General features: G+C 46.6%; 2 protein-coding genes across 3 annotated transcripts in view; one reads left to right on the top strand and one right to left on the bottom strand.

The window, feature by feature from the left end:
• lrig1 (leucine-rich repeats and immunoglobulin-like domains 1) overlaps positions 1-17,399 on the top strand; it is a 32,092-nt gene extending 14,693 nt beyond the window's left edge. The window contains exons 4-18 of the mRNA XM_086041002.1: positions 677-814; positions 1,049-1,192; positions 1,866-2,009; positions 2,325-2,468; positions 4,156-4,299; positions 5,921-6,001; positions 7,098-7,169; positions 7,761-7,832; positions 7,938-8,101; positions 9,026-9,382; positions 10,319-10,600; positions 12,252-12,686; positions 13,633-13,767; positions 14,441-14,692; positions 14,997-17,399. Of these exons, the coding sequence (XP_085897128.1) occupies positions 677-814; positions 1,049-1,192; positions 1,866-2,009; positions 2,325-2,468; positions 4,156-4,299; positions 5,921-6,001; positions 7,098-7,169; positions 7,761-7,832; positions 7,938-8,101; positions 9,026-9,382; positions 10,319-10,600; positions 12,252-12,686; positions 13,633-13,767; positions 14,441-14,692; positions 14,997-15,208 (2,776 nt within the window). The 3' untranslated portion in view covers positions 15,209-17,399. The remainder of the gene's footprint in view (positions 1-676; positions 815-1,048; positions 1,193-1,865; positions 2,010-2,324; positions 2,469-4,155; positions 4,300-5,920; positions 6,002-7,097; positions 7,170-7,760; positions 7,833-7,937; positions 8,102-9,025; positions 9,383-10,318; positions 10,601-12,251; positions 12,687-13,632; positions 13,768-14,440; positions 14,693-14,996) is intronic.
• Positions 17,400-19,164: 1,765 nt separating this feature from the next.
• The window catches only part of slc25a26 (solute carrier family 25 member 26), a 31,907-nt gene continuing 27,061 nt past the window's right edge, over positions 19,165-24,010 (bottom strand). The window contains exons 9-10 of one of the 2 annotated variants that reach the window (XM_086041688.1): positions 22,784-22,857; positions 19,165-19,421 (exon numbers count right to left, since the gene is read on the bottom strand). In XM_086041688.1, the coding sequence (XP_085897814.1) occupies positions 19,322-19,421; positions 22,784-22,857 (174 nt within the window). In that variant the 3' untranslated portion in view covers positions 19,165-19,321. Of the gene's footprint in view, positions 19,422-22,783; positions 22,932-24,010 lie in introns of both variants that reach the window. The other variant, XR_015088225.1, reaches the window with a different exon arrangement.

The following is a 24,010-nucleotide window of genomic DNA, read 5'->3' as shown; positions in this document are numbered from 1 at the left end:
CCACCCCCACCCGACAATAAATGAGTGTGTGTGTCCATCTGCTAGCTGAAGGCTAGAAAGGAAGGAGGGACTGACCTTGTTTTGACAGTTTGACTGGTGGAACACCTGCTCTCTTTTGCTTTCTTTGGCTCTTTCAACACACGCGACCCAGGGAATAGACTGTAACCAGTCGCGGAACATTGCTCCGGCGTGATTGAGTATGATGATGGCTTCAATTCATGCCTCGCCTCTGGCCTTCCCGTGCGGCGTGTGCATGTTCTCCCACGTTAGAAAATGTGCGTTAAGTTCGTTAAAAGACAGTGTGTAGGTGTGACCGTGACTGGTTGTTTGTTTATATGCGCCCGGCGATTGGCTGGCAAACAGTCCAGGATGTATCCTGCCTCTTGTCTGAAGTCAACCGGGATAGGCAGCAGCTCTCCTGCGACCGTCTCAAGATTTTAAGAGAGTTTATTTCCATAGTCCACTCGTCATTTTGCTTGGATACCCGTTTGCAGGTGTCAAATTGCTCAACTCCACACAACACAGATTTGAAACGGTTCTCCGAAAAAAAATGCTTGTACAACTCGACGTCGGTGCGGTGATTCCCAGTAAAGCAAAATCGAAAAGTCACGTTTCATTTTACGCTGTGAATGTTTCAGTTTGTTCAGGAAAAATATCTGTTCTTGCCACTTCCCAGACATCATAACAAAATCGGCAGTATTGAGGGCATACGAATCAGGAACTTGGTTTCCTTGGAAACGTTGGACCTGAGCAACAATGACATCACTGAACTGCGAGGACACTCCTTTCCTGCGGGCCTCCAGATTAGAGATTTGTAAGTATTTGTGGCACATTTGTGGACGTACTCAACAAAACGCAGCTATACAAGTGACATGTTGCCACTTCTATTTTATTTTTTCAAGCCGTTGTTGTTCAACTGTATACAATGTCGATACGATGCTCATAGTTCATCCATTTTGCGCGGGCAGTTTTCGACCTCACCGAAAAGAAGAAACTCGCAAGTCGGTATGCGTGTAGTGAGTGTGCAGCTGTGTTTGGGCGTCCTCAGGTACCTAAGCAACAACAAGATCAGCGCATTAGAGCCGGGAGCACTGGACCATCTCGGCTCCACTCTGCAGGTCCTGCGATTGAGCCGAAACCGCGTCAGTCAGATCCCTGTGAGGGCATTCCAGCTGCCGAGACTCACCCAGCTGTGAGTACCTTTGGATTTGCACCAGTGCCAAACAAATACAGTCGAGTTCATGTCTCATAAATGTATGCGCTTTCGAGGCATTTTTGACAGACTGACAAGGCAAACACAGGCTGCTGTATACGAACAGAGATTTCTTGGCTTTTTCCATGTTCCCGAAGTGGCTAGTTCATTCTCCGTATTAGCTTAGCCAAACTTCCCTGACTTGTCTCGCTTCAGGTTCAAGTATCGATCGTTTACGCCTTCAACCCGAAGAGTAAAGGCGCTCTTGGGATTGAAGTCGAACCTGTTTTAGTTCCATCAGGTTCTACTGGTGCCTTTTGTTGGCGAGGCAACTGTGTGACTACAAATTATAGACAAAAGAATAGGCTGGGTTGTTTATATTTCCTCCTTTGAGGGCAATCTTAACACACGTATCAAGCACAGAGCAATAATTAAAATTAAAAATGTTTTTCTTCATAAAAGCGCTTTGATTTTTTTTTTTGTCTTTCTGAAGCCTAATGTTTTAGTGATTTGGTCATGCTATTATTATTGAATTGTTAAATATTGTGTTTGTGTTTGTTTGTTTTTTTCTTAATGGGTGACATTGTCCATCTTTGCATGTGACGGTTCTGTGTGGGGGATATAAAGCATTCTAAATCTTTTGCCATATTTTGTTCTTCGTGTGTGTCGGCAGTGAGCTCAACAGGAATCGTATCCGTCAGGTTGAGGGTTTGACTTTCCAGGGCCTTTCCAGCTTGGAGGTGCTGAAGCTCCAAAGAAATAGCATCAGCAAGCTGACTGACGGCGCTTTCTGGGATCTTGCCAAGATGAAAGTCCTGTACGTACCTGTGGGAAGACGTGAAACACAAGCAGTGCATTAGCGCCTAGCATATTCAGAAATTTGCATGTGGCCCAAAATGTACTTTTTCTTTTCATTTGGGAGCATTCCTCAATGCCTCTCGCTGGGTTTTCAATCCGACAAATGTGTCTTAGCCGTCATTTTCATTCTTGAGAATTGCAATCATGTACTGTACTGTAATAGTAGTTCGCACTGCAGTAGACATAAATGACTTTTGATGGTTGGAGATCTGATGTCATCATGTTTCTGTTGTCATAAACGCCAGATTGATCTGATTGATTGTTTCTAATCCAGACACCTGGAGTACAACAGCCTGATTGAGGTGAACAGCGGCTCCCTGTATGGGCTGACGTCTCTTCAGCAGCTTTTCCTCAGTAACAACTCAATAACCCGCATCAATCCTGATGGTTGGAAGTTCTGCCAGAAGCTGAGGGAATTGTGAGTGCCAGCACCAAAATCAGTGTGAAGTGCACAGTTAGCGACGGCATATTCATCAACTCGGCAAAGAACGAAAACAATAACGCGCATGAAATTACAGCTTGCGGCACACCCAAAATTCAGCAACAATTTGTCGATGTCAGACCGTTCGAATTATCCGCAGTTTTTATTAATTTTTTTTACAGACCTTTTTTTTTTTAGCTACGCTCCACCAATATCTTCCTACCTTTACAAAGGTTGAATGACATTGGGCTTGTGCACTCAAAACGCTATACTATAGCAACCAAGGATAATCCTGTTTATCCCATAATTAGACTTGAGCTCAACAGCTTTGAAACGGTCTTATACAAGTCCCTTTGCTGTTTTGTGCCGTTTTTCCATCCTGCGCGTGCGTCTGCTAGCTGTGTTGTGGTAATTACACGGAAGGATCGCATTTGCCCCCATTGTCACCTGAAGGACAAGGCATTACCTGAGCGCCTTCCCTCTTCTGTTGACATGACAGTCATTTGACTGCTATAAAGTGCTTTGCTCAGCTGAGGCGTGACTAACTGCGAGGCGGCTCGGGGTTTCCGTGTTTGTTGATGTGTAACAGTAAGACAAGATTACGACTTAGATGGCTTGGATGTAAGTTTGCCGTTCATATCTGAGGGCCATATCCTGTCAACCTGTCGCCGAATGATAGATTGCACCCTGGCTGTCCCCTCGGCAGAAATCAGAAGTAACTTGGGTTTATTTGAGATGTAGTGATCCTGTAGCTTGTTCTTTTATCAGGCGTCTATTTTTTTTTTTTGCATCCCTCGTGGGGCAGGCGGTGCTGTCAACGAGGCTCTCTGCATACATGAGGAGGGGAAGGGCAGTAGGAAGGACGGTCAAATGTTTGACAACAATCAATACTAGTGTGAAGTGTATTCATCTCTTGTGTATCCTGCAATGTTCCCTTTTGAGAGTAAATTTCATTTTAGATCCACAGTTGGCCTCAAGAAAGACTATTTATGGGTGTTTTAAATAGAGACGGACCGATATTGTTTTTTTCAGGGCCGATACGATGCGAGGCCGGTATTTGAAGCCGATATTCATTTGCAGTAAAAAGGATCATATTTCAGCACAATGATTTAATAATATAAACTCCGACACTGTTGAAATGCCTTTAAGCATGTTTATTCAACAGCTTTTTGTATTTGTAACATGTCAGTTTTTTTATTTTTTATGTTGGGAAATAGTGACATCTTTGTTTTTATATTCTAACAAAAAGTGCAGTGGCATGTCATAGAAAATGAAAATTTCAACAAATAAATAATAGCTCCTTAAATATTTCTACAGTGGAGTTTTCCAAAATGTCTGTATACTAAAAGTTTCATTTAGCCCATTTTTTTAAAACTAAAAGTGCATGGGGTTCCCAGACACATCTTTTTATATGATCTGATTGGCTGGCAGATTTATAAAAAAAAAGAAAGAAAAAAAAAAAAAGGCAGACGCTGATATTTTTCACAATGCCAGATATCGGCGCCAATAATCGGCCCGGCCGATAATCGGCCTATCCTTAGTTTTAAATGTGAAGATTTTACTAAGAGCCTTGTTTCTTTTATTATTTTTGGTTACGTATTGGTCTAACATCCGCTATGGCTTTTTCTGTCTATCTTGGCCGCCCTACTTGCTGTTGTGTCTCACTCACTCCTTCCCTCTGCAGGAATCTGTCGTATAACAACCTGACTCGTCTGGATGAAGGCAGTCTGGCTGTGCTGGGGGATCTCCACGCCCTGCGACTGGGGCACAACTCAATAAGCCACGTCGCTGAGGGAGCCTTCAGAGGCCTCCGGGCTGTACGCATCCTGTAAGTCTAGCCCCCCCCCCCGTCTGCCATTAACAAGTTGAAATCACTCTCAACAACCCCCACATAGCTGCGGTGCCCTTGCGGATAATAAGGCTGAAAAGTGCCACAGGGGAGCAGTGAAAGCGGAGATGTTTTAATATTGGTTTAGCTCTGTCATTATCTGATATTTAAGTATGCAGTCCCTACAGCTGATTTTGAGACGGTCTTAGTTGTTTGCATAGTCAAAATTTGATCACGTTTGCATTCAAGCCTTTGTTTATTTGGACAAGGTGTTCCGGGCTCGCTGTTGTCGTGGTTTCTGTGGCAACTTTCTAGTCTTTCTTGCTTTGTTTTCTTTTGTCTGGCTTTGTTTTGGTCCTAAAGGACTTTTTGTCGCTCGTTCAACAAGTTAGTTTCCCTCCTTGGATCTTTCTATTCCAAAACCTTCGGACCATAAACACCCCCACCCTCCAAAAAAAAAAATTAAAAAATAAAAAATAAACAGAACATTGACAGAACTCTGGTGACTGACCACAGTCTGGGTGGCAGAGCCAGGTATTGTTGTGCCCGCACAGTGTCTCTCTCTGCACCGTGGCATTTCTCCTCCTTATTTTTCTACACACACACACTTTATCTGTTCTCTCATCCTCCCCGTTCATCCCGCCACTCTTGTGTCTTTGAGGCAGAGCTAATCTAATCAGCGGAGGGGAGAACGGCCATAGACTGGGCCCGAAAGTTAGCCGGGGCAGCTTTAATTGGGCCCGCTTTGCTGTCTGAGCTGGCACGGCACCGGAGCCTGCGGTGGGGTGTGAAAGCTCCAAACAAGCCTGCGCGTCCCCTTATCCGGCCACGGGGGTTGTTGGCCCATCGTGCAGCCCCCCCCCCCCCGTCCGTCCGCGCTCCACTCCCTCCTGCCGTGGTCCCTTGCTCTTGAGCCCCCACCCCTGGCCTTGCTTTAACAAGCCAGCAACCATTCACATCCAGCCAGCCAGAAAGAGTAGGAAATTGGCAGCTCCAGTTTGACGGCCAGTGGGGGAATGAAAAGAACAAGGGGGCCGGGGGGCGGGGTCTGCAAAGCATGGGAAGGAGCGGTACTTTGTTATTGTCAAGACGGCCCTGGGTGGGTGCGGTTGGCCGGCGACGTCAAAGATCTTTCTCAAGTTTGAAAGATGATTTAGTGTCGGGAGTGTTTGTTCCCTTCCTAGTTCGTTGGCCTTGAGAGAAAGCAAGTGAAAAGCATTCGACAAGTGTTAAGGGACTCCCAAAGTCTCCCTAAAAAGAAGCCCTGATTTGAGCAAATCGAGTCTTGCCTTTGCCCAGCCATTGCTAAGCTCGCTCTATAAGCCCAACGAGACTTTTGGCTGTGCTGTAGCTGCCGCTGTCAGACCGACCGAGCCGATTGTGTGGCCCGACAAAACACCAACATGCACGCTCGTCTGCCTCGCTAAGGGAAGGATGCACTTGGTTGGCGGGGCGCAGCCGAAAATCGGCTCCTAGACCGGCTGTGGGTGGTTTTGGGTCGGCAATGGGGGTGAAGGGGCAACCCATGACTTGAAGACTCGCTCGGCTTTGCGCCGGCCGACTCTAAACTTGTCGTCCTTCCTCCGTCCAATGTTTTTCTCCTTTCTCTCGCTCTCCGCAGGGAGCTGGACCATAACGACATCGCAGGCACAATAGAGGATACCAACGGGGCCTTCTCTGGATTGGATAGCCTCAGCAAGCTGTGAGTGTCTCCTCGTTTTTATTTCTCTTTTTTTTTTCTTTTTTTTTTTGATCACATCGTATTTAAAATGGACTCGTTTGTGGCACTCTCCCAGGACCGTGCGTTCCCATTTCCCTACTTCCGAGATGAAATGTTTCTAAAATTGGCCAGAAGTTCAATGTAAAAAGTTGAGAAGTCTCCCGGGATGTAGAGTTGGTGCTGGCTTTGAGCAGTAATTCCAAGTCATCAAGCACCAGGATGAAAAGACGATGCGCAGCCAAGATGGTTCCCAGTGTGCGCATCGCAAAAGGAGAAAGAGGAAGAGAAAGGGCTTTTCTTCACACTGGCAGGGGGTTCTCCCCCCCCCCCCCCAATAGGCTTAGTTGCATTTCTTCTCCATGCTTGCGCTCTCCTTGCCCCTGCTTTCACGCTCGCTGTTGTTGGGAGCTGAGAGAGCTTGAAATTGAGGGCTGCATTCAGTCATCAAAATCAAACGCCTCACACGGCCCACACCCTGACCCCTCCCGTCTTTTGCCAAGTGTTGGCCTAAGTGGCTCACTGAATCCAAAGCCTGGTTAGCTGGGCCATGGGGGGGGATGCAAAAAAAAAAAAAAAAAAAAAAAAAGGGCGGCGGCACATCAAAGTGTACACACAAGCATACCCGAACGTGCTTTTAATAATTATTACTGCGCATTGTGCACATCAAAATTAGGGACAAGCAGTTCACATGAGACAAAGCGAGCATTTTGGTTTTGCGATGTGGCCCGACGCCGGGGCCTTCGCTTCGAACCTCTTGGTGAAGGCGGGGGGGGGGCCTCTGGTGATTAAGGCGCCAAATAAGAGATCGGCAACTGGCTCAGCTTCTCTGCTGGTAGCTTGAATATCGCCGTCAACTCTCCGGGGTCATTGCTAATATCATTCCAATACAGATCAAAAGTCCCATCTTTGAAGAGCAGGACAACGCTCCGCTCGCTTAATCACACACTCACAAACACTTTGACACACTCACTCGCTCACTTTTCCTTTTGGATAATTCATCATGATCCGATTTAGCCCGGGCTAATTGTGTTCCGCTCTCCTTTCCCGTTGTCTTCGTCCATGGACATCGACATGGCAGAACTCTGTTTGGGAACAAGATCAAGTCCGTGGCAAAGAAAGCCTTCGCTGGCCTAGAGACCCTAGAACACCTGTGAGTATTCCACAATGCTTTGTCGTCTTTTGGGAAGGGAGTGAGTGGCTGGCAAAGAGACGTTGCCTTCAGTCTCCTCTCATTTTTGTTGCTGGTCACATTGTAGTTGTGGTTTGCCCACAGAGGGCCATTTATGACTGGGAAATCACCAATGTATGAGTGCCTTATAATATCATATATGTACACAACAAACGGATTGACTAATTTCGAATTGAGAAGCCATTGAAAATGTTGACCATATCTCCACGCTTTCGGACATTTTGCAATTTCGCTGCCGATTTCAGCGAGAGACTTGAAGTAGACTCGCGCGATTTACTTTGGCGGGCCGGGAGAAGCCATTGCAAGTGCCCAGCTGCCTCTTCCTCGTTAGCCTAGCACAACTTCAACTACGACCTTCGGTTCCCGGCCGCTGCACAGGAACAACGTTGCGGAACGCGCGGCGCACTCGACGAGACGATTGAGATTTTTCGCGGCCGTCTCCAGGCGTGCGCGCGTGTTTTGGCTTGGATCCTTTTACCGTCTGCATGATGACGATGAAGAAAGTGTCTGAGGATTATTGTTGATACCGATCTCGATATTGCATCCCCGCAGGAACTTGGGCGACAACGCTATCCGTTCCATCCAGCCCGATGCCTTAAGCAAGATGAAGAACCTCAAAACTCTGTGAGCACTTTGCGCACACGATGAGACCCACAAAAAATGTGACTCAATTTGACGCGCGCACGCACCCTCCCAAACAAATATCCAGTTATCGCCTCTGCTCCACAGTCTCATCCAGAGCGACAGCTTCTTGTGCGACTGCCAGCTCCGCTGGCTGCCCGAGTGGTTGGTGAGCCGCGGAATGCAGAGTGGCGTTAATGCCACATGTGCCCACCCTGAGAGTCTTAAGGCGACCAGTGTGTTTCTGGCTCCATCCAGCAGTTTTGTGTGTGGTGAGTAATGTGTGTGTTTTTTAGCTCTGCAAACGCAGACATGCTCCAGGATGTTTGACTTTGTCTTTTTGAAATGATATTTGTTTGCCCCGCGGCAGTGCTTCTCAAGTCTGGAGAAGACGTTCTTGGGTATCATTTGAAATTAAGAAGCTACATTTGAGCAAAATAAAGCAAACATTTTTCCACACCTTGCCAAATGTTATCTCCCCCTCCGCTACAGTAGCATTTTGGCCTATATTTAATCTTGATATTCTGATCAAGATTGTGTTTGTGGAATACGAGTTAAAGGGGAAGTCAACCCAAACATATTTCTTTCCAAAATATGTTCTATGCAGGCCCACTAGTCGAAACATGGCGTTCTGATTAGTTAAGCAGCCAAATCCACCCATTTTTGACCCATCTCGGGGGGCGGCCATTTTGTCGCTTCTGTCGACTGAAGATGACATCGAAGTTGCTCAGGGCGCGGATACCGACCAATCACGGCTCACCTGTTTTCTGAAGCTGAGCCATGATTGGTCGTTATCTGAGCCCTGAGCAACTTCGATGTCATTGTCAGTCAAAAGTGAGCAAATGGCCGCCCCCTGAGCTAGCTAAAAGCGGGTGGATTTCTCATGTTCCACAAGCGCAATAATAATTAATCAGAATGCCGTATTTAGACTAGTGGGCCTGCGTAGAACATATTTTGGAAAAAAATGTGTTTGGGGTGACTTCCCCTCCTTCAGCAGCAAAATCCACCTGTTTTTATCCGTCTCAGGGGGCGGCCATTTGACAAAATTTGACAAAATGGCCGCCCCTGAGATGTATAAAAACTGTTGGATTCACAAACACAATTGTAATCAAAATGCCGTGTTTGGACTAGTGTTATTCAAAGTGCCCTCTCCCCATTTCCTCTTCTCTCATCCTTTTCCTTCCTTTCATCTTTAGACGACGTTCCCAAACCCCAAATCACAGTTCAGCCAGAGACCAGCGTCGCGGTCCTCGGCAGCAACGTGCGCCTGACCTGCACGGCCGCCAGCAGCAGCTCGTCCCCCGTGACCTTCGCGTGGCGCAAGGACCAGGAGCTGCTCCGACACGCCGAGACGGAGAACTACGCCCACGTGAGCGCCCACCACCAAGGCGCCGCCGCGTCCGACAGGCCGGGCGGCGGCGGCGGCGTGATGGAGTACACCACCATCCTCCACCTGCGGCACGTTACCTTCGCGCACGAGGGCCGTTACCAGTGCATCATCACCAACCACTTTGGCTCCACTTACTCCAGCAAGGCCCGTCTCATCGTCAACGGTGAGAGTTTTTAGTAGCATCTTTCGGTGGGAATCTATGGGTACCTCAAGATTCGATCCGATTCAGAGGCCCACCATTCGATTTAATTCCGATTCAGAGGCTTATGACTCTTTGATTGCGATTCCGATGCATCACTACATTGGATTATATTTTATAGTCCACGTAAAACACTGGTACCTTTTTTTTTAAAACAAAAAACTCAAGGAAGAGCAACGATTTGTATGTCACGCTTTGACTTTGCTCCGCTCGTATGAGGTTTTGCTTGTTCCTCCATCTTGTCACGTATTAGCTTAGCCTAGCACAGACGTCCGACGTACAAATGGTTTTTTTTTGTTGTTAAACTTTAAAAATCGATTATTAATACCTATGAATCGATTCAGAGTCTTTTTAATACGCCGATTGATGCATAAAAAAAAACGATTATCGTTCCCACCCCTATTAGCATCTTTGCTAACATGGGTGTAATTGCTGTTATTAACCGGAAAATAGATCACAATCAGCAGTATTTTTTATTTTTTTTTCAGAAACAAAACAAGGCTGTTTAGCAAAAACATGGCCGTCAGTTATCTGTTAATATGTGTGTGATTACATGACTTCCACCAAATAAAACGCCTGTTGACGTTGCGCTTATCTGCTTATCAATTGTTCCGTTTGACAGAGACGCGATTGAGTTCAGTAGCCATGCTGAGTTTCTCCTCTTTCACTCGGAACAAAAAGTCTTCTCTCGCTTGCCACTCGTAACAAATTGATTTGACTCCGTGACATAAGCCGTTCCTCGAACGCTCCGCTGCTCGCTCTTCTCATAGCTCGGCGCCGTTGCTCTCATGACAGAATTATTCTTCAGCCCGTCGTCTCGGCGAACGATTGCTTTTCCCCGTCGATTTTGACGCCCGCTTTACCCCCCCCCCCCCCCCCCACCCTCCGCTTCGTCCACAGTGCTGCCGTCGTTCGTAAAGACCCCCCGGGACAGCACCATCAGAACGGGCCACACGGCCAGGCTGGAGTGCGCCGCCGAGGGCCACCCGGCGCCGCAGATCGCCTGGCAGAAGGACGGCGGCACGGATTTCCCCGCCGCCCGCGAGCGCCGGATGCACGTCATGCCCGACGACGACGTGTTCTTCATCATGGACGTCAAGCCGGAAGATATGGGCGTGTACAGCTGCACGGCCAAAAACACGGCGGGAACTGTGTCCGCCAACGCCACGCTCACCGTGCTAGGTACTCGAAATTCTGCTCGTACTGGCCCAGCCGGGGTGTGAGTGTGGATATTTTTCCCACATCTCCAAAGGCGAGCGCTTGTAAATAACTCGGCTCTCGTGTGGGAAGCTGCAGAATGGCCGGCGTTTCTATTTTTCTTTTCCTCGGCAGCTGTGGCCTCGCTGCGGGTCAGGGGCCAAAGGTCAGCGCTGAGGTCAAAGGGGATTGTTGGGGGAGCAAGAGCGACTCACAGAGGGATGTCTGTTAGACATTCCCAAACGTCCCCCACCACCACCACCACACCTCCACTCTCCGTGGGAGCGAGCGTACACTTTGTTGGCCGCTTTGCCTTGTCGCTTCAAACCAAAATCCGACTCACTAAGATCATCTTGGGGCTCTCTTGTCGGGAATGAAAAGAAGCAAGTGTTGTCACGAGGTTGCGCCCTTAAAAGGGGTCTGGGTGGCGCGTTGCTGTTTGGAATGAGGAAGTGAAATATAGAAGCAAGCGGTGATGCCGGCGGACTGAATCTGTGATGTTTGGGATTGAGGAGGAGCCCGTTTGGAAAATTCTATCGGCGAGAGAAACGGGAAAGGAGGAGCGTGTTGGTTGAGGGGGGCGGAGGGGAGGACGGTGGAGAAAATGAGCTGAAGTATGGAGAGAGAGAGAGAGAGAGAGAGAGAGAGAGAGGATTGATAGAAGCGAGACGCACCACTGAAGTGGGTTAAGTGAGATCTCTTAATCTGTGTATGTCCCGCTCTGAGGGGAAGTTCTCAGTATGTGAGCACACACACACACACACACATAGGTCAATGTGCTCCATTGACTGGTCCGTATGGTTGCTGGGGAAACAGTTGAATGATTGTGCTCTGGAGGCTTTTGTCCCCGGAGAAATCCTCTTTGTGCTCAATGAAAATGTTAAGATGTTTCATGATGTCAGGTTTCGTAGCTCAGATCATCTGGGTAGCTTTTGTTCTTTCCATTTTTGAATTGGCACAATCAAAGAATTAAAAAAAAAAACAAACACACATTTTGTCATTTGTCAAAAAAAAAAAAAAAAAAAAAAAAAATAGGCAATTGCAAAACGGGACGTGGGACTGACTTTGATTTGAATATGTAATTGGTTCTCATGACCCAGATGTCAGCAGTTAAAATACGTCGGCTTATTAGCTGCCACAGTCCGTCAGAAACACAGCTGTGCTAAAAAAAAAAAGTGACTCTTGAGGAAGTGGCGCTGTTGGTCTGTCAACTTAGTCACGTCCACGCGTAACACCGCACGTGGATGACTTGGTGCAAATCACACCGCGATTTTCTTTCCTCTGTACGACAACACTCGAGGAACTGTTTGTTTTTTTCCCAGTCGAGGGACGTGGTCCCCCGATAGTCCGTCCAGTATGGCGCAAATTAACCGAGCGGAAGGCAAACATTCCCAAACTGGTTCTGGCTTCCCTTTTAGCCGATTACAAAAGCATTTCAAGCCTATTTGGCCCTTGATAACAAGCTAACGTATCTTTAGCGCTTCTTCTTACCACGCTTCCGCGTCATGCAAACCTTCAATTAAATATTCAACTCAAAACTCTGTCCTCTGACCTTTTTTTTTTTTTTTTTTTTCCTCCAATTCCTAAAAACAACCAATAATGCACACATTTGATTGTCTTTCCTCTTGCCTCGCAGAAACGCCCCACTTGGCCCAGGACCTTGAGGATCGCAACGTGGTCGTGGGCGACACAGTGGCCCTGCAGTGCAAGGCGCTGGGCAGCCCCCCGCCCCGCATCACGTGGCTGCACGACGACCAGCCCCTGCGCCCCTCCGACCGCCATCACTTCACCCCCGGCAACCAGCTGCTGGTCATCGGCGCCGCCACGCTGGAGGACGCCGGCCGCTACACCTGCCTCATGTCCAACACGCTGGGCACCGAGCGCGCTCACAGCCAGCTGCTGGTCACTCAGCGCCGCGGCCCCTGCGCCCCGTCGGCCGGCCTGAGCACGGTCACCGTCGGCATCGTGGTCATCGCCGTGGTGACCAGCATCGTGGTCACCTCCCTGGTGTGGGTGTGCATCATCTACCAGACCAGGAAAAAGAGCGAGGATTGCAGTGTCACCAACACGGGTGAGTCTTCTTCAACAAACATGTTAGTTTGTTAAAGGGGGGGGAAGTCACCCCCAACATTTTCTTGGCGATAATATGTTCGACGTAGCCCCACTAGCCTGAACATAAACATTGATATTGCCTTTGAGGAATATGAGTTAAAGGCGAAGTCAACCCAACACAGAATTTTTGTCCGCAATATGTTTTATGCAGGCCCACTAGTTGAAATACGGAATTCTGATTAATGTTGCGTTTATGAAATGCACCCACTTTTAGTCATCTGGCGGGGCGGCCATTTTGTCACTTCTGCCGACTGAAGATGACATCGAAGTTGCTCAGATAACGACCAATCACGGCTCACCTGTTTTTTGTTGCCTGAGCCCTGAGCGACTTCGATGTCATCCACAGTCAGCAGAAGTGACAAAATGGCCGCCCCCTGAGCTAGCTAAAAACGGGTGGATTTCTCATATTCCACAAGCGCAATATTAATCAGTATGCCGTGTTTCGACTAGTGGGCCTGCATAGAACATATTCTGGGAAAAAATATGTTTGGGTTGATTTCCCCCCTTTAAGCAGCAAAATCCACCTGTTTTTGTCCATCTCAGGGGGCGGCCATTTTGTCACCTGCTGTCAACTGAAAATGACATCGCACTCGCTCAGGGCTCAGGTAGCGACCAATCACGGCTCACCTGTTTTCCAAAGCTGAGTCGCAATTGGCTGTGATGTCATTTTCAGTCGGCATAAAGGCGCAAAATGGCCGCCGGCTGAAATGGACAAATGCGGGGGGATTTTGCTGCTCAACTCAGACTCCACAAACGCAATATTTTTTATATATATATATATATATATATATATATATATATATATATATATATATATATATATATATATATTAACCCGCCCCCGAGGGCAACCAAACCTTGGTTTGAGAGCCCTGCTCTAATGCCTGCGCCTTGTTTCTCTTTAGACGAGACCATCGTTCCTCCCGACGTGCCGAGCTACCTCTCGTCTCAGGGCACCTTGTCGGAGCGCCAGGACGTGTGTATCCGCGTAGAGGCCGCAAATGGACCTCAGCCCAACGGACACATCGTCGACTCGACAGGTAGCTGACCGCCGTCCGATTGCGGCCTGCACTAGGTTACTGCTAATGATCCATGTAGCGGTTGTTAACGCTAAAATCTCTTCGCTTATGTTACAATACAATCGGGTTCTTCCTGAACTTGCCACGCGGCAGCCGGGGACACAATTTGTGAAAAGACAAATACGTCGTTGGCAGTGAGTGAGTTAAACGCAAACGTTCGGTCTTTGCTTCCCCTCCTTCGTGTTATCCAAACAAGGCATTGTTTAGTTTTAATAGTCACTTTTTGTAAAATACGGGAATGAATGGAAACATGAGCTGGCCTACTTAGTTGCTGAAAGGGCAAGGAACTCACGCTTGATATCAGAAAGAAATACAACCCACGACACCAATTTCGGTTGAATTTTCTCAGCGATCGAATAAAGTGTAAAACAATTGCTGGATACCTTCGATATGTCCTGTGACGTGTTTTTTTCTCAAAATACCTCAAATAATCCTACACTTTACCGCGTGTATGTGGCGCATGAGCTGACGCGTAACCGTGGCGTCGACAACTTGACTGAGCAAAGTACGTTTTTTTTTCAGAAGCTAACACTTTTAGCATTTGCTAATTTTGTCACCCAGAAAAACGTCATTCCATTGTCGGTCCACTTTTAAGTGAACATCCTCACCCGATGCATTCTTCAATTTCTTGCAGGTTTCGACGGTTCGGTCATGTGCACGGACTGTATGGAGAGCAGCGAGCACTACTCCAAAGACCCCGACTACCAGGCGCACGGCTTCGCCCCGTCAGGGCTTACCGAGTACCATCAGCACCGCGCTCCTCCGCCCTACTCGCGCTGTCACCCGGCGGAGCGGGCGGCACCCCTCTGCAACGGGATCCGAAAGGACGCTCAAGGATTTTCCGACAACCGCGACGTGCCGCGATGCCATCCGCGCGACAGAGAAGGTAAAAAATAAATAAATAAATAAAAATAAAACGCGTACTTCCAAACAGCCCGCTGGAATTTCAGAATGCGTGTGGAGGCAAATACTGTATCTTGGGTAGTCAGTGTTGATTGATTGGCGAAGACCGGCGGCTCGGAGTGTAGCGTCCTTACGTGCCCCGAGCCAAACTCGTCATGGCGCGCCTCAACTTGTCCTGCTCGCTATTGCTGCGGCAGGCCCGCGGGCCGTACTTTGCTTGCGGAGGACCTCGCCGTAGCAAATGTCTATTTGTGTCGCTGACTAGTTTCTCCTTCCTGCCTTCCCAGCGAGCGGAGCGGGAGGAACACCGGCCACGTACGCGCGGCAGGAGGATTCTTTTCACCCTCCGGTGAAGCTGGCGAGCCGAGGACACCTGGACGGCGACTGCGAGCCTGAGCTCAGGCAGACTCTGCTGCCCAACGGGCACGCCGTAAGAGCCTCGCCCGACCAGAGCGCCCCCCCTGAGGACAGCCATCGATTAGCGGTGGACTCGCTGTAGCTGCGTGGACCTTTTTTTTTTTTTTTTTTTTTTTTCTTTCTTTGCACTGGGAAATAAACTGCTACCTCATATCGAGGCCAAGCGCTCCCGAGCGTCGTGGATCTTGGAGCGCCGAGGGGGGAATCCGGAGTTTGAAGGCGGAGCTTGTGTGGGTGGCGTCCCATCTGAGCGTATGTGCTGTACATAGTTTAAAAACCTTCTTTTGGGAGGTGACCAGTAAGAATTCTAAGCTCCAAAAATGTGACTTGCATTTGAAGCAGATACAATGTAGTGAAAAAAGTATTTGACCTCTTCCCAAATTCAGACTTTTTTTTTTTTATTTGCATCGTTTCCCTCATTTTAAATGTTTAACAGCAACAAGCAAATGTAAAATATCAAAGATCACCCAAGTCAATGCAGTTTTTAAATGCTGGTTTGATTAACCCGTTAAGGCCGGGAGCGCATAACCGCCTTTCTACCACTAGACGCTGTTGCGTCTTTCTACCCTTAAAGCTGGTAGAGCGTATACGTCATTATCTTTTTTTAATCCAATTCTTGGTCTCTTAACCAATGAAATGCGTCAGAATATACACATGACGACGTTGTGAGCCCACGGAGGATGTTCCGGAATTCTTTGGAGTCATAATGGCGGACGCCGTCGCGATTGTGGACTTTGAACCGGTAGAACGTGGTATATGGTTAAGATATATGTTTGTCACCTGAGACAAAATGAAGTTGGCCAAAAAGATCTCAAATAGCTGCAACAAAATGCCGTGCGCCAAAGAAATTCAAGAACAGATCAAAAGTAAAGTAACAGAGCATTTCAGAAAAAGAACACCATATGAACAGTCAAACATGTTTGTGGTAGCGTGATGGTCTGGGGCTGCTTTGTTACTTCAGGACCTCGATGGAACCACGAATTCTGCTCATTACCAGCAAATCCGGTGGGAGAATGTTCAGCCATCAGTTCATGAACTTAAGCTGAAGCGCACTTGTGTTCTGCAGCTGGTCAACTACCCAAAAGACACCAGCAAGTCAACTTCTGAAAGGCTTGAAAAAATAAAATAAAATACGGTTTTAGAGCGGTCATAGTCGAAGTCCGGACTTGAATCTGACTGAAATGCTGTGTGCCCTGACAAATAGTCAAATAGTGTGACGATGTAAAACATTTCAGTTGGGAAACCATGCAAAAAAAAGTAAGAATTTGAGTAGAGGTCAAACACTTTTTCAGGGCACTGTAAATGCCGGGAACCATGTACAGTACGTGAATGTGCAGGGACATCAAACTGTACATAAGAGTTTTCTTATATATCTTTTACAAAAGAGTATTTGGATTTATGTGCATGACAAAGGAGTGATAGTATTTTTATTTTTATTCAAACAAAAAAAGAAAGAAAAAAACAGCCCTTTTTCAGCTTTTACCAACAGCCAGCTGTGGTGCCTTATTGCATGGTCAAAGAAAATGTGTAATAATAGCATATGTGAGCTTTTACTGAGAGACACTGGTACACTATTGCAAACAAAACACTTGATTGCACTTGAATGTTTTCTTTCCTCTGAAGCGATCCCACCAGTCACAGCCAAATGATTATTACTACTTTCATTATTTGTGGATGTTGTATGAAGGACAAGCTTTTTGTGTCAATGATGTCAGTGAGTCTGATTGGCGGAGGGGGCCTGCCAACAGAAGCACTTTTTTTTGTTTTTGTTTTTTTGCTTCCCTTCATAAGCAGCAGGAATGCAGTTTATTCTCAAGCAAGAACCAAGAAGCTTTCGCATCTTGATTTTAGGTCATCAGCGGCTCCAAAGCTCTCAATTCATCTGTATGTCATTCGAAACGACGCTCAGCTCTGTAGCCTTAAAAAAAAAAAAAAAAAAAAGTCGCAACTGGTGTATTGTTGTTACTGCTGTAAAGTGAATCCACAAGCAAACAGCCATGTTCTCAGCATCACTGCAGCTTTACGGCAAAATGCAAGTTGCACCCTTGATCCGAACTGTGACCCGATCGGGGTAAACAAGGGGACACGCGCGGACGGCCCCTGGATGGCGGCGATAACCTGCTACCATCGCACTCAGTGTAGCGGGTATAAGGGACAAACAACTAGGGATGTAGTTCAACTTTAATTTATTAAAACACATTGAATGTCAGCGTTAAATGTTAAAAGTGTCTGCCATGGTATTGAAGTGTCTAATAAAATCCCATTTGGCTTTACACGCTGGATTCCTGCTCGTTTTTTTTTTTCTAAACAGAATCAAGGTGTGTTTTGTTTAGAGTCACGCGGCCGGCAGCCGTTTAGCAGCGATCACATGTCCGGCTGGTTATGGAGGAGTCATCAATTCAAATGGAGCGTGCGCAGCAGACATGGAACTAAAGACCTTGATCTTCAAAGCGCGCGCGCGCGCACACACACACGCATACAGAGCTGATTTTCCCAGCAGGAATGTCGGCCGAAGCTCCAAAGACAGCAGCCATATTTGCCCTTATGCGGGCTGTTGAAAATATTAGCGATGAAGTCAGAGCTGTCTAGGGTTCAGTCAAGGCACATTCCAGATGGACGTTTGCCAGCCGAGGATCGAAGCGCCTCTACCAATCACGTGCCGACCATTGTTGTCCAACAACCCGGTGACAAGCAGCATGACAAACAATCGCACCTGTGTGGCATCTGCTTCCCGATACCGTTGAAGTGGAGGAGAAAAAAATACCATAGACTTCTGCGTTGCTCGGCCTTTATTATAGCGTTGCTCGGCCTTCATTTATAATAGATAAAAGTAAACGCCAAAAATGACATGATGACATAAAACATACTGTCGTGTTGTAATCGCAATAGCGAAAATAAAATCATGAGTCACATACCCAATGCATCTTCCTACCTCATTTACACGCCACCCAAATTACCAAGACAAACGTCCCCGACTGACTGACAAACTTTTGCAACATGTCGGTAGTTGTCGGAAGCCCTGCATCATCAGTTTCCAAAACCTTTATTGCGCCAAGACCCATATTTGACAGTAAAATGTCACCGCACCAACATTTCACAAAACATACTCTGAAATAAGATTAAAACAATGTTATTTGGTTGTATAAATGGCTAATAAAATACATGAACAAAGACTATGGTAAATAATCTTCTCGTGCCAATTAAGTGAAATCGGACAATTACCAGCGGCACACCTTAATGAACTTAAAAAGAAAGTCAACCCCAATTTTTTTTTTTTCAAGTTCATGTTCGATGCAAGTCCACTAGTTGAAACGAGGCATTCTTATAAATATTGCGTTTGTGGAATAAGAGTTAAATCCACCCGTTTTTAGCCATCACAGGGGGGCGGCCATTTTGTCACTTCTGTCTGAAAATGACATCACAACTGCTCAGGGCTCAGGTAACGACCAATCGCGGCTCACCTGTTTTCTGAAGCTGAGCCGCGATTGGTCGTTAACCGCCAAAAAAGAATGACATATGTAGGGTGAAATCTCCAAATAACTCTAAAATGCACGACAACTTTGACAGCGGAACTGAATTTGACCTCCTCCAAATGTCGAAGTGTTCAAAGTTCCAGTCCACTTCTACTTCTTTCAGTGACTCTTCCAGTCCCTCTGTTGCAAAAGGCCGCTGATGATGTGACACTCGAAGCTCAGCGGCCACTTCTCTGAGAACATCCCGCTTGAGGCCTTGCAACCACTAGCGAAGGCGTCAGGGTGGTCTCGTGATTTCAAAATATAAACAGCATAATAAAGAAGACCAGTTATAATTACACTATTAAAAGTATCGGTCCATCTGTTGTGAATTTTGCCATCGAGCTCCTTGTGAGAGAAGAGCAAGTTGTGCAAAAAGTAATAAAACATTGACCAGCTGCACATGTGAATTCCAAAGTTGGAGAAGGTCAAATTAAGTTCACATAATAAAGACTTGCTCAAAAAAGAGCCAAAGCCAAATTGCCAAACTTCACACGTATTGTACATGTACATTTGTTGTAAAACAAAAAAAAACAAAAAATGAAGTCCGTCTTGATTAACGGGAAGTGGCTTTCTTAACACACGATTCTTGCTGACATCGGTTCGTGGGAAGGCCTCGGCCGCTGCGTGACGTCCACCGGCGGCTTCTTCGGCCCGGGGACGGTCGCGCACCGACGTTGCGCTTACGACAGCAAAGTCCGGTGGACTTTCTCGTAGGCTCCCAGGAAAATGAAACCACCCACGCTGATGAAGGTCATCCTCGGTATGCTGCCTGCAAACAGCCTGCGGACAAAAGTAATTTTAGACGATACAGTACTGGTATTAGCCGCAAATTGCTGCTCCCCGCAGAAATTGTGTGTGAATGTTACGTGTCTGCGCATGAGAAAAAAAAAGTCAAATAAAGAGAGATTGCATGGACCGAAGGGCCGCATGGCCGCTAGAACTGCAGTGACAGAAGCATCATGCATTGATCTTGAAGTCTTTGTTTTCAAAATTACAGGCTTATCCTTGTCAAAAAAATATTTGACTATAATGTGATGTCAATTTAAATGTGAAGAGTATTTGAAGACTGCAGGCCCACTAGTTGAAACAAGGCATTGTGATAAATAGGTTGCGTTTGTTGGAATAAGAGTTAATCCGCCCGTTTTTAGCTAGCTCAGGGGTGCGGCCATTTTGTCACTTCTGTCGACTGAAAATGACATCACAGTTGCAAGTGAGCAACTCAGCAACTGTGATGTCATTTTCAGTCGACAGAAGTGACAAAATGGCCGCACCCCTGAGCTAGCTAAACACGGGCGGATTTTTCATATTCCACAAACGCAATATTAATCAGAATGCCTTGTTTCAACAAGCGGGCCTGCATAGAACATCTTCTTGAAAATAAAAAACTATTTGGGTTGACTTCCGCTTTACGAAAACATTCAGGCAATTCATGAAAATTAAATGTACACACCTACTTTTCATGTACCTATATTTTCAATTGATCGCAAACAAAGGAAATATTCAATGACAAAATCATTTCGAAAAAGATAATAAATTCATTTGATGTTGCCAATTAAAAACCCAGCAAAATGTATGCAAGAAATGTAACAGGACTCTCTTGATAATGGAAATGCTTGACGGGCCGATAAAAGAACGGAGCGCGGCGCATGTGTCAACATTTTCCTTTGGCTCTCACTGTGACGTCACCATCCAACTCGCCGCCGTGCTCTGGCAGTCCCCGACCGGGAGCCAAAACTCATCCCTCTTGAGGAAAGGGTCTAAATATAATTTCATGGTTTGACCCGAGTAAAGAAGAACAGAGGAGATTTTCAAAAGAAGGTCCGGACTGAAGTCTTCCACGTGTGTGGGCGGATGGGCGAGCGTTGGACGTTTTTACCGAGTCAGTGATGAGAACGTTTTGCTGCCGCTCTCATGCAAAACGCAAAGAAAGGAATTTCGATTTTTTTTTTTTTTTGCCCTTGTTTTTTTGCTGCTAACCAGTGCATATAGTAGGAGTAGACCGATTATCGGCCGGACTGATTATCAACGCCGATATTCAGCATTTTGACGAATATCAGTATCGACCTTTTTTTTTTTTTTTTTTTAACTGATAGCCGATAATAAATCAATTTTAAACTGTGTAAACTTCAAAGAACTACTTCTTTAAATATTCAGTTAACTTTATGAGAGATTCTCCTGACCCTGTGAACACTCTGCACCTGTTTGAAACCAAAACAAAGATAAGTGAAATTTGACCATCTGTCATTTTCGGAGAACTTTATTTACTGTCGAAAACTATAGGGAGCGATATTGATGTTTTCATTTAACTTTTGAAGACATGCTGATGACGCTGGAAGCTCCCAGGACCTTTTTTTTTTAAATAACAAATACTGTATGTATATTGTCAAACTTGTATAGTCATGATTTTTTAAAAAAAATCAATATTATGCAAATCTGAAAAATTGTTCAATAATATATGCTTTTAAAAAAAATTTTTTTTTTAAGTTATTGACTCCAATATTTTCCTTTTTTACTGAAAATGAATATCAGCTCCAAATATCGGCTATCGGCCTCCTTGACTAATAATAACCACTATCGTATCCTGAAAAAAAGCACATATCTCTAGTATATAAATCGATTGATTGATTATCGGTGCATGGTTGCATCACTGCCTCCGAATCAAGTACTTTCCACCCCAACTGCAATGCCGTTTCCTTTCCCTCGCTCCTCTCAGTTGTTTACAGCAAATTCTGGAGTACAATCAGCCAGTTCGTCTGGTTGCAGAGAGCGTCACGCTGCTCCCTCCTCGCCTGAGGTCTCCGGGGCATGCCGCACACATGGAAGCGCTTTGGAGCTTCGCTAGGCTGCAATCGGGCCTATTAATATATTGATTGCTTTAAAGCCTCAGCAATTTGTATCGGCCAAGGCCGAAGCGGTACGACGGCACCCCCACCCTCTCCTTTGTCTCTTTAATTGCGCTCTCCCGTCTCACTTGATGCCTTTACTTCTTAATTCTCTGTTCTCGGTCCATAATAAAAACACACACGCGCGTGCATCAAAACAAAGAGGAGAAGGAGGCAGAATACGGGGGCCGCCGTAAGGGGTTCGCCTCCACATTACTGCTTGGTTACTACCGCCGTTACGGGAATGAGGCTTCCCCCATGGGGGCCGGCCAACCCTCAGCCCGTAGCCACAGACGTCCCACTGGCTTCAGACGCCAATGCGCAACTAGCGCTAATGTGTGTGATGAAACGCTCGGCGCTACTGTCACACACAAAGCGACAGGGGCGACTTTCATTTGTGTCCATTCGATTCCCACACTGTAGCCAACGTAAACAATTTCACGTTTTTTTGTTGTTTATTTTTGTTGTTGTTGTTGTTTTTTTTCAAGAATATGTGCTGTGCAGGCCCACTAGTTGAAAGAAAGCATTCCGATTAATATCGCGTTTGTGGAATACGAGTTAAGCAGCAAAATCCAGCCGTCTCAGGGGGCGGCCATTTTGTCACTTCGCGTCGGCCGAAAGCGACATCACGGTTGCTCAGGTAACGGCCAATCGTGGCTCAGCTTCGCAAAACAGGCGAGCTGTGATTGCTCGTGTAGCCCCAAACCTTACTGCTGTTATGATGTCACACGATTGACATAAATGTATTTTTTCATCCCAACAAAGCTTCCTTTTAACAGCATTTTATAGCCTTTCCATCATCTACTGTACATGCCCCACGGCGGAATCATAAACTAGATCTGGGCTTACTAAATCACACTTGGTAGTCGCGCTGGCAGCCGCGAGCGGCCTTAACGGACGTGTCCTTTTGTTGGACTGGCACATCATCAAGCAAATAAACCTTTCCAGTTGGCCTTTTGTAACACCGTCATCAATAAAACACGTCCTTGGCAGAAAACGCTTTTATACATCTCAATTTCCAGCCGCGCTCGTATATTCGGCCCCCCCCCCCTTTCCACAGCAAGGCCGCCGTTTGCCTTGAAACGTTCTTACATGAGAGAGAGAGAGAGAGAGAGAGAGAGAGAGAGAGAGAGAGAGAGAGACAGAGAGAGAGAGAGAGAGAGAGAGAGATGATGTGAGAAGTGAGGTCGGGTCACGTCCGAAAGGATCTTTTTGGGAAGACGTTTTGGACAGTGCTTTGCCATTACAAAGCTCACTCACCCAGTCAGCCCTTGACTCTTCCACACGTCACAAAGCACCAGCGGGATGTTGCCGCTCGCCGTGGTTGAGCCGGCCTAGGTTAGACAGAGAGACAATCACACAGACAACAGAGGTGCGATGATGGCCACAAAAAGCTCGGTTTCACTTCCTGTTTCGTCGAGAGAGAGAAAGAAAGAGAGAGAGAGACACTGTTTAGTCTTGAGCTTCCCTCACCCGACCCGCCCCCCTCCCCCTCCTCACGGCCAGCCGCGTCAGCCGGGTGACAACGCCGACACGCGGCCAGACAACCATTCACAATCCCAGTCGGCCATTTGTCCGGCCAAACACGCACGCATGCACACACAAGACGCCTACAGTCTAGTGCTTCTTATTTACACAATAAGGCTTAGCCGGCCGGTGAGTTTTGGATCCATCACTGTAGGGTGGCAGAGACCCGCAGGACGGGGTCGGTGGGGGTGAAGTCAGCACACATGGCGGAGAGACAGAAAGTCAGTGTGTGTGTGTGTGTGTGTGTGTGTGTGTGTGTGTGTGGCTCACTGAGCATGAAAGAAACAGTGGGAAGCGTCTGCTGTGAATCCTGACAAGCTTGAACCAAAGGTAGATTGCCGCATTTCGTTCGTGTGAGAGGGGAACAAAATGAAGGACGAATGCTCGCTCTGGGCGCTGCAGCCAAGGCTTGTGTGGCAGGAGTTCCCGCCGCGGGGCTCCAAACTAGGGGTGGACCGATTATCGGCCGGGCCGATTATCAGCTCCGATATTCAGTGTTTCGACGGATATCGGCATCGGCTGTTTTTAAAATTTTGATGGACGGCCGGTAAAAATAAATCAATTTAATTTCAAATAACTCATTCACTGCTAGACATTTTGAGACTGGCTTTTACCCAAACGCTTGAAAAAAATTTGAAAAAAAAAAAAACATGAATACGTTCCTGGGATTGAATGGCTGGACTGTGAAAAGACGAATAAATACGGCAGTGGCTGTGAATGAGTTAATTCATTATTTACATTTTCAGTTAATTTTATAAGAGATTCTACTGACCCTGGGAACACTGTGCACTTTTGGTTTTTGTTTGAAATCAAAACAAACAAATGTTAAATTTGAACATTTCTCCCATTTTGAAATTTGGGAGGACTTCAACTACTGTAGAAAACTGGCGCTATTGTTTAAGTTTTCATTTAACCTTAAGACACACGGATGACCCTCAATTTCTTTCAATTGGTTTGCCT

This window comes from Filicampus tigris, chromosome 9, assembly GCF_054856515.1.
Source record: "Filicampus tigris isolate MCC_2025a chromosome 9, RoL_Ftig_1.0, whole genome shotgun sequence".
Taxonomy (NCBI): domain Eukaryota; kingdom Metazoa; phylum Chordata; class Actinopteri; order Syngnathiformes; family Syngnathidae; genus Filicampus; species Filicampus tigris.
This window is presented reverse-complemented; position numbering and strand designations above follow the sequence as displayed.